This window comes from Lepidothrix coronata, unplaced genomic scaffold (genome assembly GCF_001604755.1).
Source record: "Lepidothrix coronata isolate B3197 unplaced genomic scaffold, Lepidothrix_coronata-1.0 Scaffold77, whole genome shotgun sequence".
NCBI classification, from domain to species: Eukaryota; Metazoa; Chordata; class Aves; order Passeriformes; family Pipridae; genus Lepidothrix; species Lepidothrix coronata.
Window position 1 is genome coordinate 1,966,540 of NW_016690257.1, and position 18,948 is coordinate 1,985,487.

The following is an 18,948-nucleotide window of genomic DNA, read 5'->3' on the forward strand; positions in this document are numbered from 1 at the left end:
TAACCTCCGTCCACCCACAGGGGAAACTGAGGCAGGCAGAGATCTGCATCCTGCTCAAGGCTAACAGGCAGAGGAGATGGGCTTTGCTGAAAACAACACTCCCCTCCAATTACTGAGCTACTTTTAAGTGGTGGATTTTTTGGGAGAGTATAAAAATAGTGCTTAGGAATGCTTTTGCTAAAGGTACAACTGCTAAAAAGGCTACACAAGAGGTAATTGCAAGCCTCACCTCAACAACTTTGCTGTGAATGTGGGCACTGATGGTCTCAGTCTCAGTACTCTCAATTGCGTTTATTTCTACATAACAAATGAGAACACTGAGACATTTTAAGATAATAAAATACCTAAGAATGCCCTCATTTACAACTGGTGCTTAAATTTAAGAGATAACCCCATTTGGTGCAAGATTACACAAAACACAGAGTGGACTTTAATACCCTTATAAATTTTAAGATCAGCTGATCATCACTGTAATAGAAGTAATTATATTTTGTGTGCCAAAACCTAAAAGATTTATCTTAAGTGACTTGTCAGAATAGCTTTACAGTAGTAGACACATCAGTAACTGATCCAAACAGAAAGTATTGATACACAAGACTATAAGTGACAGGTTTTTTTGTTTTAGATAAGCAATAGAAACCTGGTATTAATTAAAACATGACCCAGAGCTGCCATTTCAAAAGTATGCGAAGTTCAAATGGCACAAACTAGCTCAACCCTACAACAATTCACAGAGGGGGATGGGGGCAGATCATGTCTGCTTTTTTATGTTGTTTAACAACATGAACCACTTCATTGCTATTTACATTTATTTATTTATTTATTTATTCCAGGTTACAGTAGTTACATTTCTAAATTTACAAGGTTAAGCAAACAATACATTATAAATACAATAAAATCAATAGTAGTGTAACAACATTCTCTCTAAAATTATAAAGTGAACTTTATCAGTGAATCCACTTTCCTCACATTTTCCTTCATTTCACACAGTAAAGCTTTTTTGTTTAGTTTTTTTTTAACCATGATAATAAAATAAAATCAAAACAACATGATCAAATTATTATCTGTTCTCAGACTGTGCAATTTTTAATGTATCACGTGAAAAGAGATCTCAAAAATTCAAGTCTTGCTGAACAACATTCATTCTTTCAGGCTTTTTGATGACTAGATGGAAAATATCTCGGATTCTTTTTACCAAATTATAAATAAAGATAATAAAGAATTTTTCACTGTGCGTTAAGCAAAGGCACATGGAATATGGCTGTGGATTCAAAACACTGGGAAGTGGCATCCACTTTATATCCCCGTATAGGATTTGTTTCCTGTGATGCTGCCTAACAACGCATTAATTATGGCAACAGATATATTAGCCAGAGCTCTTCCCCCGTTTCACTTGCAAAAGCGTCTCAGGAGGGTTTTGGAAACCATCCCACCCTTGCACAGCCATGACAGGCAAAAAAAAAACCAGAACAACAAAAAACTCCCCGTGTAAACACAGCTTACATTAGGAAAAGGCAGCAAACACACATCCCCTCCAGAAAAACATCACATTTTTGCAAGGACAAACTGCATCTTCCCTCGGAAGGACTGACACAGCTTTTTGGTGGTCCAGAATAATCCCCTGCTCCATCAGCCTGCGCTTGAAACCCCTCCTAACTTAATAAGCCTGTTTTCCATGTGCCTTCGTTTTGCTGATCCAACACCATGAGACCAGTAAAATCTCTGAGAAAGAACCGGTTTCCAGCTCCGTGTTTTTGCAAGGTAACTGTCCATCTCTGTCAATCAGCCCAAATGTTTTGGCTTCTACAGCACACATCACGCAGCACCCACGTGTAACTGCAGCAGCCACACTGCAGACCCTGATTAGTTTAAAAACATCTGCTCAACTGGCCTGAATTACAAACCCTCATCAGGCACAGACTCCCCTTAAGGTCAGCTGAAGGATTCTCTGGCCAAAAACTGCAGAGCAAATTCAATTTTTAATGAGATGAAATTAAAACCATTAAAACCAGCAGAAAACTTCTACTAGTATCAATGGGGTTAGGATTTAATTTCTTAATGCCCTTGAAATATTACTTTAAAAAGAGTTTTAAAGTATGTGGATACAGGAAGAGATAAAATATATTAACAAGAGAAACCAGTGATAATAAATATGTTTCAATTTGTAACATAACTGCCAAATGTAATCCTGTTTTATTGAAGTTAAGATTAGTTTTCCAGTCTCAACTCTAGCAGCTCAGATAAAAACACCTAACAATTCTGCACAAACACTAAAAGACACTGAACTTAAAAAAATACAGATGTGTGTTTCTGCCTGAATTATTTTGTCCTAATACTGTTAAAAATAACACTGAGGATTTTACATTGTCTTTTTGTTTCTCCCTGCTCAGTTATTTTTGCAATAGAAAAACTGAAAACAGTTTCACCGCCTTAACTTGAATTTGGTTTATGTTGTATGTTAATTTTTTTCTAAATAAAACCTGACCATTCAGATGTTTTATCTGAAGCAAAACCCAAAATCCTCGGAGAAATCAGCGTGTGAAGGGTGGAAGTTCCTAAAGACCTTCCATACCAAACCCTACTGGAGGGCAGGGAAGCAGCACGAACTACCTGTGGAAGAACTTGCAGCCAAGGCTGCAAAACCACTGCACACTGAAGCCCCTGGACATCTAAGGCCTCCTAAAAAGGGACCAATTCTAGGAAGAAACCCTTTAAATTTTTATTTACTGCAGTGTCAGTTTGACACTTAGTAGAATTTCAACTGAGCATTTATATAAAGACTTACTTCCTTTACCTGCTGCTAAATTCCAGCTCTGGGGTCATACAGGTATTCCACTGGTCCCTTGCTGAAACAGCCCCCACACTGAAAACATGTAATTCAATGTTTACAATGACAATATAGGAGCTTGGACCAAAGAAGCTGTGGCTGCCCCATCCCTGGAAGTGTCCAAGCCCAGGATGGATAGGGCTTGGAGCAACCTGGGAGAGTGGAAGGTGTTCCTGCCCATGGCAAGGGGGTTGGACTGGATGAGCTTTAAGCTCTTTTCCAACCCAAACCATTCTGGGATTCTGTGAACAGGCCAGGTAGGTTTCAACTGGCACCATCATCCCTGGAATTACACCAGTCCACACCATCCACACCAGCTGACCTGACTCGATGCATGTGACTTTTTCAAACCATAAGTAAAATTCCTTAAAGGAACTAGAATGTTTCTTTACACCATTCTGAAGTATAAAACCCAGGGCAATTAGGGAAACTAAATTATCATCGGTGGTTCTCCACGTCTGTGCAAAACTCCTACTGATTTTTCCTCTACTTGTCAAAAGTGGTGGTTTTGAAGTGATTTGATGAGACGTGAGCATAAACATACATTCAAAATGCAACTCTGGTAAAGTAGAAGAGTTTCCTTCTGATAATCCTAAAATAGTCTTAAATAAGTCAGACAGCTCTCATGGAACACGGAATGGGTAAGATTAAAATCTTTGTCAAAATTTCAGCTGAAGAAATTTTAACTCCCTGAAAGTTTCTAATCAAAGCTCTTTGGAAATAAGAGCTTGTAATGGAAATCACAACAAATTTAACAGCAGCCGTGTAATATAGTAGAAATATTCCCAGGAGGGAAAAAAACCATAAAAATCTGAAACTCTGTATTGGGAATCTGTTTTCTCAAAGAGATGCCAAAGGCTGCCACACACACTTAAAACAGAGACTCATCACTAGTATCTGAATCTGAAGGTTGGTTTCTGAATCTCTCAGATTCAGAACACAAAGGTAGAAGAGAGGTGCTCCTGTTAAATGGCACAGGCTGCCAAGTCCTTCATCAGGTAGGTTATACTACACCTGAACAGCAGAAAGGAGGGGTTTCCCTCTCAGTTTCAGGCCAAACATAATTCCTCACGTGGAAACCCAGCTCGTGGAGCAGATATCCAGCTGTGTGGATCAACAAACACTCTTCATTTCAAAGGAGATGATTTATGACAAAGCTGAAGATTCAGCTCCAGTTTTGAGCCAAGTGTAAAGAGTGACCAAAGAATATTTACCATTTACAACCACAGGTGTTTTTAACACTAGGTAGCTTTTGTGGGGAAACTAAGTTAAAATTATACCTCATATAAATTATTCTCTCAGTCTTCTGGGTGCCTTGAGATAATTCTATCCTAGAAAGAGTACAGCTTCAAGGTCTGTATGCTCAACTACTGTCATCCTCTGCTTGTTTTCTCATGTTCACAGCTGCTTGCATTGAAAATAACAACTAACAGTGATGGATAAAAATAAAAGGTTTTAATTTGTTGCCTGCAGTAAACAAATCCATATTTTTATCTATTAATACACTGAATTATTTCAGTATTTTTCTTTTTCTTTCCTTTTTTTAAATTTTTTTTATTTTATTTTTTAAAGACTACCTGACCAACATATTAAAGATTGGCAGAATTTCACTGGCTACATCCCTAATGAAGTTCTTATCCATTTATGAGATCCACATGTAAGGTGTTTCAGTCTGAGAGATAAATAAGTTCAGCTGAACTCCTTACACAATTTGTTCTGAAATACCTAATTGCTCTCTATATATTATTTTACAAAAAAAGGTTAAGGGCATGCTTACAGACATACACATTAAAAGAAACCAGTCACTGCAAAAAGCTGCTTCTGCATGCAGGGGAAGATTTATAAAGTTGTCATGCTTTAAAATATGCTGCTCTTACTGTCATCATAAAGGTATTTAAATATATATATATATATATATAGGTATCAAATCTATGAACACCAGAAGGATCCATTTTGGTGATTTTTTTATATCAGCAAATACTCTTCCCTGAAGGATCTTGTATTTTAAACAGATGAGGACAAGTTGATCAAATTGCAATCGAACACAGAACAACTCGTTTAACTTTTACCTGAAATGCACACAATTTCAGACAAGAGAGTTTTCTAACAAGTTCATATCAAAATCTTTGTATAAAAATTATGCATGAAGGTGATCTGAAAAGAACTTTATCCCAGTACTTAAAAATTATCTCCTGCATAGTCTTTCAAACAGTTACTCTGAAAATAACACAGTTCTCTAACCTAATTTTTTTTTTTTTAATGAAGGCATCACATACCTTAAAAAGAAAAAAGTCTATGGCAACAATAATGTTAAAAGATCAGTGTGAATATCATGCTGATAACAAAAAGCATTTCTTGAGTTCCTGTTACAGGTTTGATCCAAACTGGCACATAAATTGATGGAAAAACTCCCACTGACTTCAGGGAGGGGGAAAGAAAAAAAGCCAGAACCACTAACTGTGGTTACTTCCAACAGGAAGAAAACAAATTACACTAAAATAACTAGTAAAAAAGTGACTGTGGTTTAAAAAGCAAAGTAACACAGCTAAAGGAGACCTACAGTGTTCTCTTTACTTAAACTATGTCTGTGCACACCTCCAATTTCCACTGTAAGAATTTTGATTTGCATTTGCATTCAAAACTTTTATCAAGTTCTACCTGATGATAAATATACATTTTTTGGTAGCTACAGAGAAGTTACTTCCCATGAAGAAAGGCCTTAACGCAGAGGTGACCAAAAAAATCCCTGTAACAATAGTAAGTAAGAATTAAGTAGAGACTTCTAATACACACTTTAAATTAATCCTACTTTAAACATCACAGTTTCAAGCCTGCCTATTCAGGATAACTATTAGTATTAAAAAAAAAAAAAATTAAAAATCCACACAACAGCAAATTCTTGTATTATTTAAATGAAACTAATGCTCTGGCATTCCCCATCACAAGTAAATAATGATTTCAGTGGCATTCAAACATGGTTCAGTCTGACCCAGACCAGCAGCCCTTCAGACCACCATGGTGTTTACTTATCTGGCTGTCAAGCCTCCCTTCAAATTCCTGTGCCAAGAACCAATCCATCCCCTGACTGGTGCTTATCTTGGGGCAGACAGGACTATTTTTATTCCAGCATGAAGGATGTGGCTTGTCCATATATACAGGAGGGAAGCAGCAGTGCTTTGTGTGCACAGGTTGGGTGTGACTCATCCCACCTCAATTCAGCCAAAAGTTATCTCCTATAAACTGCTGATAAGGGAGGTTTGGACAACTAATGGAAGAGAAAGACACTGCTGGGAGACATCCTCAGCAGGGGCTTATCTCTTCCCACTGACTCAGAAGGAGACCCAGGGAACGGCAAACTGGACACCTGGAATTAGTGGAGATGACTTCCACCCAAACCAAACACACACACATATATATAAATATATATATATATATATACATGTGCCTATTTGTGCACACAGTTTAAGACAGCTGCATCCATAAGCATGCCATGTGCAACACTGCAGTGACATTGATTAAAAAAAAAAAATCTGGACAGAAAATGAACTACTAAATGGGAGACAAAAAAAAAAGTAAAAATCCATTGTGCACAGTTATATATATATATCTCTTTCTAAATATTTAAGGTAAGCTTATTTACTGCTTCTCCCTAAAAAGGAAGAAGAAAAAGCTAATGTGTGATGTGTTCAAGCTGCAAAACTTGTGAGTAAGTGGAGTTAAGGAAATGTCATGGGTCTGTATCTAGTCTGGGTCTCTAAGGTACTTTACCTCCTTAAATATAAAACTTATTTCCTTATATAAATGTTTTAACATGCAAAAAAGGGCATCTGGATGAATACCCTGAATGCTCCTATTGTAGCAAACATAGCTCTACTGCTTTTGGGGTATCTAAACAAGGATTCTAAGTTATATTTTCCCAAGTTTGGTGATGAAAGCTTAGGGTGGTTCCCCTCCCCAACACCTTTAAAGGTGTTTATATGTGTGTGCTGGCACATGCATGTGGGTATGCTGTGATTTTTTTTTTTTTTAAACTACATATATTCTCTATAAATTAGAAATAACCAAACGATACCATGGCAGTAAAACCCAGAAGAGAAAACAAAACAAACAAATACAAAGAGAAAAGCAAACCTCATTTTTCAGCATAATCCAAAAATAACATCAAGATTGCAAAGATTTGATTTTCTTTTCCCCTCCTCCCCCCCCCTTAAGTTTATGATTGATTCAGATCAGGCTCTGCAATATTCCCATTCTCTGGAAAGATAGGTGGAAAATTGTTATTAAAAGTCGCTGGAAACTCGAGAGTAGCATCGACATTCTGATAGCCCACGTAAGAATTAAACGACTGCTGAGGAAGTACGTGGCTATCAGGCATCTGTATGAAAGCCCCTGACTGCGTGGTAGGGGGGATTCTTTGGCCAACTAGTTGAATTTTGGGTTCCCTGGGCTCCAGTTGCTGCTTGCTCTCTTCGTCCGTGTCAAGACGGGTTAGCTTTTCTATCCACATGCGGAATTTCTCCTCTGTCTGCCTCTGCATCTCGGCAAAGCAGTTCATGGCCTCTTCCAGGACATTGCCTATGCAGTTCCTATCCCACACGGTGCCCCTGTCAAGCAATCCTGGAATTTCCCTGGTCGCTCCTCCAGATCCCCCAGCACGACTGAAGCCAGCTTTAAAGACATTGAGGCCATTTGATAAGTCATCGTTAAGTAAGAACAAAATATTGCTTATTAAGGCATGTTAACTCAGGAAAACAACTTTTCTAATTCTGTCCCTGGGATATGACAACACGAGAGGAATTGACAAATATTAAGCAACAGTTATACTGTCAAAGAAAGGTAACATTTTATACTCACTGAGGTTATAATAGAAATTTTGGCTTCAAAATTATTTTTATTCTAGAAGTCTCAGGCAATTCTGTCAAAAAAGTCTGGTTTTTTTTCAAGAAATGAACCAAATTACTCCAACTCCCTTGCAATCTCTGTTTTGAATTCAAGTGAGGGTGCAAAAAACCATTATACATGTTCAGTCCTGTCAAGCTGTGATCCAAAGTGCTACTATTCAACTGTTAAACCTTGAATAATTATGTGCATTTTAGTTACACACTTGAATCCTTTTATAACGGGCTGTTAAACACAGACAAAACTGTACACGAGATAACAGGGATAAAGGCTGATATAGTGGCTGCAGCACCTGAAGCAGCCAAGCCCAAAGCTCTTGGTCCAGTTTTGGAAAACACAGCGAATGCGGATGAGGAGAACACACAACACAAATAATTTGTGAGAGCTGTGCTAACACGGGAGGTGAGAGCAGCCTCTGCCCGGTGTGATGGACACAGCTCCATCACAAGGACAATCCACACAACAGCAGTGACCAGCCTCACTCCAACCGGGACCACGCCCTCCACTGGCATTCCTAGAAAACAGGGAATGTTCGGGATGGAACTGTTCTCCGTGCTACTATCCATCAAAAAGATGTGGGAAATTACTAGCTTTGGGATTATGAGAAAGAAGTTTAGCAGCAAAAGGGCCATCCTCATTACCTCACTCCTCATATCAGTAACAAAAGGCATCTTTTTGGTATCTGTATTTCTAAGCTTAAGAGTCCACTCAGGAATTATCTAGGAAGCAATAAACCTTCAAGAAAACAAAGCTCTGTACCTGTTTGAGGAATCATAAACAATATGTGCATGCCATCCAAACACACAAAGGTTACCTCGGGTAATTCCAAAACAAGACAAGCATCACATTAAGCTACACAAAGCAGCTACAAAACCCGACAATTTAATATGTAAATGTGAAACTTGCGGCATCCCCTAGCTTAAGAGTAATAGAAAATACCCTAAGAATGAGACAAATTATTGCACAGCCTAAGCAAATATTTACTAATAAAAACATAAGGCACTAAATCTTTATTGGGATTTCACTGTGTACATGAAATTACAGTATTACTTAAACACCACATTCTTTTCAGGAGCTATTTAAATGAGGTATACACAGGCCCTTCCGTAACAGCTAAAGAAAGACCAGGATTATTTCCTTATTTACGAGCAGTTACAAAACCCCCTAATTTTTAAGTCTATTTCCCCATCTGTTTACCTATCAGACAGGCTGGAAATTCAGCATTCAGGTCCTCTGCTCAAAAATAATTACTTTATAGCAAGTAATTTACATCCCTCCTACTGCATTTTAACTACAAATAATTATGTAATATGCTAACTTATTCCTAAAAGATGGGTTGGTTACTTCTGTGTATTCAATATCTTTTTCATCCCTAAAAAAAATATTTCTCCTGTTCCAATTACTCCTAGCATCGAACATCCAATATAATGCAGTTTATTTGTCACTAGTCAGGGATCTTATCCTAAAATCAAGGAACTAAATGACAGTCTGATTTCCATAGGCTTATTAATAGGTAATGTTACGTTTTAATTTATTAATTTATATTTAATTTATTACTATTTAAGTAAAAACTATTGATGGTGATACATGAGACGATCTACCTAAGTTTTTAAAGTTAAGAATGAACTAGAACGATAAAGTTGACAAAATTGTTTTGTAAACTGAAGAAACTATGTATTAAAATATATATAACCCTGCAATACTATTTTTAAAAGGCATCAGTCATAATGCATCTGCAATTTACAGCAGCACCAATGTTTTGAATGTTTCCCTTGCAGTTATTACAACAAGCCTTATTCAATCTTTTCTTTATTTCGGGGTTAAGAAAAAAATTAAGCCAAAAAAGTAATTTTATATATTAAAAATGCTAGCATTTATTTAACTAGTCCCTCCTCTGTCTAGAAACTTAAACCTCTGTAATGGTTTTTTTAAGTTATGCCAAGTTTACAGGTGAAGAAATTTGCAGTCACAAAGGGGTCAGAATCCAAGATTCATATCCTATTTTCAAGAAACCAGCTCCTGCAAAACAGCACCTAAGAAATGCCCCAACACTGTCTCTTTATGAGATCTATTAAGTACTAACCAAATACAAAGTTATTTAATTTAGGAAGTCTGACAATGTAAAAATTTAAGATATGCTTCCCCTTCATTCCAATTAGGAATGGTTGATTACTCTGTGTCATTTATGCCACAGATTTCCAAATAAACATCTTACTGCAAACCACTTTCGACAGACTATGTTTTTTCCTATCTGTTAAATATAATTGTCATTCTGAGTAGCTTGCACCAAATTTCATCCCTTGCGAGATGCTTCTTCGAGGGTCTGTGCACAATTCTTGGGAGGAAGGAAAATGGACACACTGTGCCCCCCCCCTTTGGGTTTCTGCGTATCAAAAAACTCTTCTCTTTTTTTTTTTTTTTTAACAAAGTGAGCTGAGACTTTTCCAACGTCAACACTCAAACTTTTTAATAGATTTTTCTGAAAGCCTGAAACATGAGTCATTCCCACTTCAATTCAGATTTTTCCGAGTTGCAGAAAGCACAATGGTAGTGAAATGCCAATATTTTCGTATTTTTAAAAGCCTCTTCCTTTTTCCAAGAAAGAAGTGTTTACAGAGAAATAAGTATTTATTCCCAGACTTTCTCTCATGCCAATTGTATTCAGAGTCAATTTGCAGCATCAAAAGCGAGACTGTTTAAAGGAGTAACTTCCAGCAGCAGCAAGTCCAACAGAACCTATTCTGTGACTTTTATACTTTGTTTATATGGTGTTTAAGAATGGTAAAATCCTAAATGCCAACAGAGAGGCTCAGTCACTAAAGGATAAAAAATTGCTTCTCATCTGCAATAACCCAAAGATCATGGCATTCCCTGAAATAGAGCCCAAGTTTACAACTGCTCAGGTCAGTGAAACAATTCTCATGAGCACACATGAAGTTTAGACTGAACCCGTGTTTTCAGGTGTAAAATAACACCACAGGATGCACTCAGAATAACACAACTTACATTGTGCTTATCTCCTGTGCAGCTCACGATACTTGTATTGAAGTACCACCAGCAATATCTCAACTCTTTAATCTTTCCTGAGGAGAAAACCAAGCCTGCCACTATTTTAATCCGCAGTACACTTGAGTTCAGCAGAGAGAACTGACTCTCTGTAGCACAACTGCTCTCCTAGCAACTTCATGGCATTATTTTCACTGAACATTTTCCTTACCTTACAAATTTAGCCAAACCCATTTCAGAGCCAGCGGATAGTTCAAAAAAAAGATAACTGCACTACTTAAATGGAGGAGGTTTAGTGACACACCATGAAGGAGTACTGTATTCTCAAACATGGCAGTTTAATTTTCAGACCACACACAAGCAAACTGGCTGCTGTACCCACTCCCTGTGTCGATAATTTAAGAGCCAGAGTACATGTAACCTTTGTCATGAAGGCCACATTAATTGTCACTAAAAATTTTAGAGCATCTCTGTTGGCAAAGCTATTTTTCGGACAACAGATGGTTGAAAATGAGCCCCGACTGTAAGAGGTGTTGAGTCAGTAACCAACACTGCAGCTGAACTGTCCAAATACAGGCAGACTAAGGGAAACATAGGCTACCTGGAAAACTCTTCTGCTTCAATGTGTACAGACTTCTTATAAAAGGAAAGGCAAATGTTTCTTCACGTCCTGACACTGGAGTTAAATCTCTCAGCTTTTGACTGTGTGCAGAGGACGCTCACGGCCTGAATTTCCAGTCATGCTTTTTAATACCCTGTGTTATCTTCTACCTACATGTTTGTTCCCTAAATTTTGAGGATATTCACAGTGTTAAGTGCACTAAAATGGCTTTCTAGTCACAAGGAGGACTGCAGTGCTTTGCCAGCTCCAGGAGGGAGGATCACAGATGGCACATGAACCCACCACTGGGACGGAGCTCTGGGAGTTCGACTCCAACTCGCGGTTCCACTGCATCTGTCATGACCACAACATTTCCTCAAACCACAAGCAGCACAGAATGCATTTTTTTGGCCAGACTTTGTCCTTATCTCTACAGAGAATATTTTTCTCTTGCACTTGTGAACTGTTCCCCACAAACCAGAGCTGTTCCTATTTAAAGGAGAACCGCAACGTGGCAGGTTCATGTCGCACCAGATGGCACCAAAAGGGCAGCTCAAGGGTTTCAGTGTCTTAAATGGAACTTAGCATCAAGCAGATGACACATGCTATGGAGTAAGAACAAATGTTAGTGTTCCTCAGGATGGTTTGTGCACTGCAACACCTCGTAGTGCAGGTTAAACTGGGCTTTGCTGTCATCACCACTAAATTAAGCTCGTCCTTGCAATGCGATCGTTTCATCACAAGCATCTCATGGTTAAGACCAAGAGCCCAGTGAGACACTCAAAGTGCCCTGGAATGGTTTCAGGTCTCTGCAAAGGCAGTCAGAAACCCAAGCGAACCTGAAAATACCATGTGGTGCCCTCTGGTTCACAAGGTACTTTTATGACTTAAAAAAAAGCATATGACCAGAGGGATTTATTCTGTGAGTTTTGGGGTTTTTTGAGAGGTGGGGAGGAACCAGTCCCAAAACTCAATGAAACAGTCTTCTTCAACAGGCTTTAAATCGGGCTTTAATTCCCCAAAGTGTAAATATAATGAATAAAAAGGTAGAAGCTAGAAAGTCTAACTACTAAATTGGTAAAAATAATTTTAGATCTCTATTAAAAGTTTACTACACAGCAATTATAGGAGGAGATTATGCCTTTCCCAGACTTTCTAAAAATAAACATTTACTTCCTTCGTGCAACCTGCTTCCTAGCAGGTGTGGGAAAAACGCCAGTTTTCATGGGGACAGCATCATCCACCATAATCAACTCAGTTAAAACAGTAATTTGTAAAATCTGCTGCAAATATTTTAAATAATCAATCTAGCAAACTTTAGTTCAGCAACTTAATATTGCAGTTTTCCTTTAAACGTTCTTGCCCTTTGTAAGATTTTTCTCAAAAAAACCCCATAAAAACACCTTCTAGCATAAGAGGCAAAAAGGCATGTAACCCAGTAAAAATTGGCAAGCCAAAAGATTTATTTTTATTTCTGATTTTATTTCTGATTGCCATATGAAGATTGCCATAGGATGATGGTTCTGTGTTATAATATGCTGCAAGAATAATTCACACAAAATCCTGTCCACGGCACTTGAGGTAATAAAATAACAAAGACTCAGCAAATAAAAACCTTGAAGAATTCAGCTTTCTTTTGCTAACAAAATTACAAGAAGGCCCCTATAATTTGCTAGCTCCCATCTTAACACAGATGTGTCAGAAAGTGAAAAGTGTAGAAATTACTGAACCTTAGGACATAGGAAAACAGTGGCAGCTCTGTCTAGGATATTGAAAATTCAGGTGGGACTGTAGCTTGGGCACCTGTGTAATCATGTTTATATCCTAAAATAGGTGACCAGCTGCAATCTGCAAGAACTTAGAATAAGGCTATGAGGCTTGTCATGCACTGACATGTCGAGCTGAAAGCACAGAACAAGTGCAATAATGGCCAGGGCCTTGCTGTAACACAGGCAAGAGGTCTGCTGTGCCATTTCTAACATAACTGCCAAGCTGTGGTCTTTTTTTACTAAAGCAAAGCTGGCCACTTATCTTAAGAATTCGATTATCACCATCTAATGGGATTTGACAGCACTGACAGGAGTTCATATAGGCTTACAAAGGAAAAGATCTGAAAACTCCAGAATTCAAAGGTAGTCCTTCCTCCCATTTACCATTGCTATGCTTTGTTGGTGTGCAAAAGTGCACCGAAACCTCAGAACAGATTTTAATATTTGCCCATGTCTCGTTAACACACTGCAGTCTTCAAATTTACACAGAGCTGCAGTTCTCCTGTTTTGTTTTGTTTTTTTTTTTGTCTCAAGCGTCACTCATCTAACTTAGCATGACAGCTGAGAAACGATGTCAGATGCCTTTACAGTTCAGTTTAAAAAACATCCTCTACCTGGTATCTCTGCGGTGATTGTCTTGCTGCTCCCTGAAACCTCTTCGTCGTCATCGGATGAGCTGGTGCTGGAGTCACAGGTCAGGTCGCTGTCGCTGGTGCTGCTGTCCTGCAGCAGGTTGTACTTCTTGCGAGCAGCTGCCTCCCGCTTCTGCCTCAGGAGCCGGATCCTCTCTTTGTGCTTTTGGCTTCGGTGACCCTTTGCCTTGGTAACTCGACCGTTCTGCTTATCACTGGACTGTCGGTTTTTCTTGGCAGCCATGGTTGAAGTTTCGCTCTCGGACCTGGATCTCCTGGATTTCCTCCCAGCTGCGGCCCCAGACACTGCAGAAGGGTCTCCCTCTGCGACAGCTTCAGCTTGACAGGGCTCATTCTCTTCTGTGGAAGACAATGTGTCTGAGTCAGCCAAATGCCCACTGGAAGAAGGGGAAAGCATGCACTGATTAGAAGAGTCACTCTCATAAACTCGACTGCCCGTTGGCTTGTCGCTCTCCGTGGATGCCAGCTGGGACTCTGAGGAGTCTCGCCTCAGTTCCATCAGCAAGCAAGGCATGGAAGAGAGCACTGCAGAGTCTGCTGGAGTGGGCATGCTGTCCTTCTCAGTTTGTGTCTCGAGCTCTATAGGTCCGTCTTCATCAGGAGCAGTCTCTTGCTTTTCAGAAGCCTTTGGTGGAACTTCTGAATCAGCAAGTTCTTCAGCTTTTCCCACTGCCTCCATCTTCATTGCAGAGCAGAAAGGTCCTTCTGGTGTTAAAGCATTGAGCACGGGGTCTGGAAGAGTGGGTGAACTATATGTGGTGTTCAGCAATACAGCACCCTGCACAAGAACAGAACAGTAAGAATAATTTAAACAAATAGCTCACTCATCCCTGCTCTTCATAGTATTACCTGAACAACCCATTGCTTCCATTTATAGACAGTATGGTTCACAGAATCCCAGAATGGTTTGGGTTGGAAGGGACCTTAAAGCTCATCCAGTTCCACCCCCCCCACACACGAGCAGAGACACCTTCCACTATCCCAGGTTGCTCCAAACCCCATCCAACCTGGCCTTGGACACTTCCAGGGATGGGGCAGCCACAGCTTCTCTGGGCAACCTGTGCCAGGGCCTCCTCACCCTCACAGCCAACAATTCCTTCCCAATATCCCATCTAACCCTGCCCTCTGTCAGCTTAAAGCCATTACCCCTTGTCCTGTCCCTCCAGTCCCTTGTCCAAAGTCCCTCTCCAGCTCTCTTGGAGCCCCTTTAGGCACTGGAAGGGACACTGAGGTCTCCCTGGAGTCTTCTCTTCTTTAGGCTGAACACTCCCAGCTCTCCCAGCCTGGCTCCAGAGCAGAGTATTGTATTGTTCAGTATTGTGTTGGTTTTCTCAGTTTACTTTTTCCTAGTGAACTCATCCTGTTACACTGAACTATTCCTTTGTTTTTACACATCCATGAAAGATGGTACTGGAGACACATTAAACATGGTGCACTTCACTGGAATAATCAAAACAGATCAGAAAATAATAAAAATATTTCTGAACTCCTAGCTTATAAAATTTAATCAATATGTTATAATCAACATATGTCAAACTTCTTTACCTAGACCTTTAAATATATTTTAACAGACAATTTTAGTCCTTCTAACAACACCAGCTTGAAAATTTCCAGACTTGGCAGTCATCCACCCGGACAGACCAGAATATAGTTCAGTTTCCATATCTATGGGAAGTCTACTTTCAGCTGAACAGGACCTCAGCCTCATAAAACTACAAAGTTTTTCTGGTGATTTCCAAACTGTACCAACATGACAGAGGAGAAATTTCACCACTGTGCACAGAAACTGAAGAAGCTGATGAACATCACAGAGCAAGACTGCAGACACCCTCCTTTTCCAGTGGAACTGCTCTGCCAGTTGACCTTAGGTACAAAAGACTTAAAGAACCGGCAGGAAGTGCTACTAAATTGTCAGAGACAGGGCTATAGGCACTGTCTTTGGAGGCATTAGCTACATGTAACACAGATTTGCTCTCAGGCAAGAACCACCACACTGGTGAGTCCTGTAAAGATGTTTTAGGAGTATCTAACACACCATTTGAGAGCTCCTTGAGCGTCTCCCAAACAAGTCCTGGTTATATGAGTACCTGAAGGCTGACCTAGTTCCTCTCAGATCTGCCAGGAAAGCAGCATCAAGTAGTAGGGGCTGCAAGCATGAAACATTATCCACCCACACCACTATCCTGTATTTTACTTCAGGTTATAATTTAACAAATGGCATTGCTTCAGCATAAATACAAACCCTAAGCTGTTTATCTGATTGATAAATTGCATGTTATCTACCAAAAAATACCTAAAGCTACCTCAAGGAAATTTTGTTTGAGAGATCAATAGTTATCATTCTATCTTCATTATTCACACTTTGCCTTTCACCTAGATTTTCACTTGGAATTCAACACAGAATAAAGATCTTTCAACTACCACATTCGCTTGCAGATCAGTGGTATGGAACAAATTCTTTGTAGGTTCAAAGTCATAGTAAACAGTAAATTTATGGCATTTCAGAAAACAAAGTGTGAACGAGAAAAAGCAGCAGTAAGATTTAATCTAAAAAAAAAAATGCACTTCTGCAGAGAAGGGCAGTCAGTAATTGAGCATCCTGAGGAAACCTGGATGGTTCAGACAGAATTTTTCTGCACCCTGACAGTCCTTCTTCAGTTTCCTGATCCATCCCAAGATGCCTGTTATTGTATGTACGTAATTGTACATATGTAATTATATGTATGTAATCTCCAGCACAGTGCTGTGCCAAGCTCAGCTTTGTCCTGTCTGCCCAAACCCACTTTGAAACTCCATTTTTAAAGAATACTAAAACAGTTCATGCTTCCTTCAGGCTAACGAATGAAATGCTGTATGGTGCAAGAGAACCATGAAAATACTTAAAGGACAGGAACACCAGTTAAGGAAAGAAAGGTTGGCTTAAATTGGACAACATAAAGAAGATGAAGATGACAAGACTAGGGCTGTTAAATATGAGGGGGAAAAAAGCCACAAACCCAAAACTCCAAAGGGTAAACCCAGCGTTTTCCTTCCAAAAATAATATGCATACTGCACACCACAGTATGCATAAAATGCGTACTGCAAAATACAGGAACATATATATAAAGAAAAATATTTGTGAATACTTGCACTGAGTAAAACTCTCTTGAAAACAACTTGAAAGAAGAATTTCTGGAGATAGTAACTTAATGTAAACAGTAAATATCGTGTAGGAACAACTGATTTCCAAGGCCACAGAAAAGCATCAACAAACCCATATAATGAATACACACGTTATCTTCTGCAGGGTGGGATTTGTATTGTACCTGGTAGTGCAAATCCCAGCTTTGCTCTGGTCATGCAGTTGGAAATGAAAAACACCTTCTCTAAGAGTTTTGAAATGTACAGACGGGGAGAAGAAAAGTCTGGTCAGACAGAAACCAGAAGCGCATTAGCCTGGCCAAATGAAAATATATTTAAATAACCATACTAATAACTGCAGAGAAGCTTCTGCCCTATTCAGCCTTTTAGCCTGGGGAGCACAATGAAGAGAGCTTGACACGAAGGTAAAGGGCAGCCAAAGTGAACTACAGGCTTTTTTATACCAGCGTCCTGCTTGGGAACATCATTTACCTCGCAGCTCCCAAAGTGGGAGTACGACACCTGTACTTGCCTTTCCATGTCTCTGGCCTGATAGCCAGAAAAAAATAAAAAAACAAACATTTCATCAACACGTTGCCACCTTGTTAACAGTCTAATTATAATCATTTTATAGGATTTTTTTTTATTATTAAGTGGGATCTTACTTTAACTACTCCAACCACACTGGTTTAATCCCTCACACAGCGATCAGTGAATTATATTTTCAGTGAGCTGGCAGCACAGGGCAACAACACTGACATGTGTTTCTTTGTGCATGGAAAAAATACCTGCACTGGTGAGGTTTGTACTCTCTGGGTCCCTTCAACTGGTTATTTAGACATCACCAATTCCAGTATTAGTATGTATATAAACCAGAACTTTGTCTTTCTCTCACTGGAAAAAAAAAAATCTAGCATGACTCAAACAGACTTTGCTGCAGGGAGGAATACAGGCAGTTCAGAGGAAAATATCTATGCCAAGGAAAGCCTTGTCTCAAAGAGTGAAAAAAATGTACTTGTTTAGTTCTACTTGAGAAATGTATAGATCAGCAAGAAGAGACCATATTAAAAAACTCCCATTCCTTTCTTGCCACTCACTTTTCCTGCAACAGTACTAGAAAAGGTAATCTCAAGGTGGTGCTAGAGAGAGACCATTTTTTTTACTGCAATGAGAACAAAGCACTGAAGAATAAGTTGTGACGCTTACAGACACAGATGGATACTTAATTACACACTGATTGGACAGATACCAGACCAATTATTTTGAAAGGCAATTCTGTAAAAACTTCTGTGCTAGATTTCTCCACCAGAAAATACATTATTTTCCAGTCACACACAGAACACACTGGTATGCAGAAATTATTAAACCACTACCTGGAAAACATCTTGAAATTGTGGACTCATTTCTAAAAGCACATCATTTGTACACAAGGAAATCTGAAGTTCAGTTAAGAAATCCAGAAGGATTTTGAAGGTCAGGTTAGCAAAGGCAGCCCAGCCTCTCCAACACTTGGCTGCCACTAACAAGGATGAGTTTTGTCCCTTACTCTTTTCCCACCTAATTGTGACTGCACAGTCATATTCTCTCCTTTGCACCTGAACCCGTTCTTGGGTAGGTTCCTTTAACTAAGCCAGCAGAAATCAAAATGAGAAAGTAAGTGAAATTTTCTGCCACACCCGTCAGGAAGGAGAGAAGGGAGGGTAAGCAGAAACTATCCCTTTAGAAAAAACACAAATCTGATGAAAAGCTACCTGCTGTTTTGTCTCATCACACCCTGAACTCACAAGTTCAGCCCAGACACAGGTGAGGGTCCTGAGCAATCCCTTCACAGCACTGTTTGCTCTGGGAAGGCATTTTTGCAGATAAAAAAAGTGATTAAAAGCAGAAAAAACCCAGAGCTGACAGGAGCTTCCTAAAGAACAACTATCACGTAATATATACCACTGCACTAAGAGTTATATTGAAGATGGCAGGTTTCCCACAGCAGAGAGGCATCAGATTATAAAAATAAATAATGAAATAGAGTTGCAGAGCAGCAGATCAGCTGGATGTGGGTGCCTCTGGAGAGGGAC

At 39.3% G+C, this 18,948-nt stretch overlaps 1 protein-coding gene across 5 annotated transcripts in view; it reads right to left on the minus strand.

Moving 5' to 3' along the window:
• CUNH18orf25 (chromosome unknown C18orf25 homolog) overlaps positions 1 to 18,948 on the minus strand; it is a 46,400-nt gene that overhangs the window by 16,184 nt on the left and 11,268 nt on the right. For 4 of the 5 annotated variants that reach the window (XM_017819791.1, XM_017819789.1, XM_017819790.1 and 1 more), the window contains one exon: positions 13,717 to 14,533. In XM_017819791.1, coding sequence (XP_017675280.1) covers positions 13,717 to 14,440 — 724 coding nt within the window. In that variant the 5' untranslated portion in view covers positions 14,441 to 14,533. Of the gene's footprint in view, positions 1 to 795; positions 7,496 to 13,716; positions 14,534 to 18,948 lie in introns of those variants that run through there. The other variant, XM_017819793.1, reaches the window with a different exon arrangement.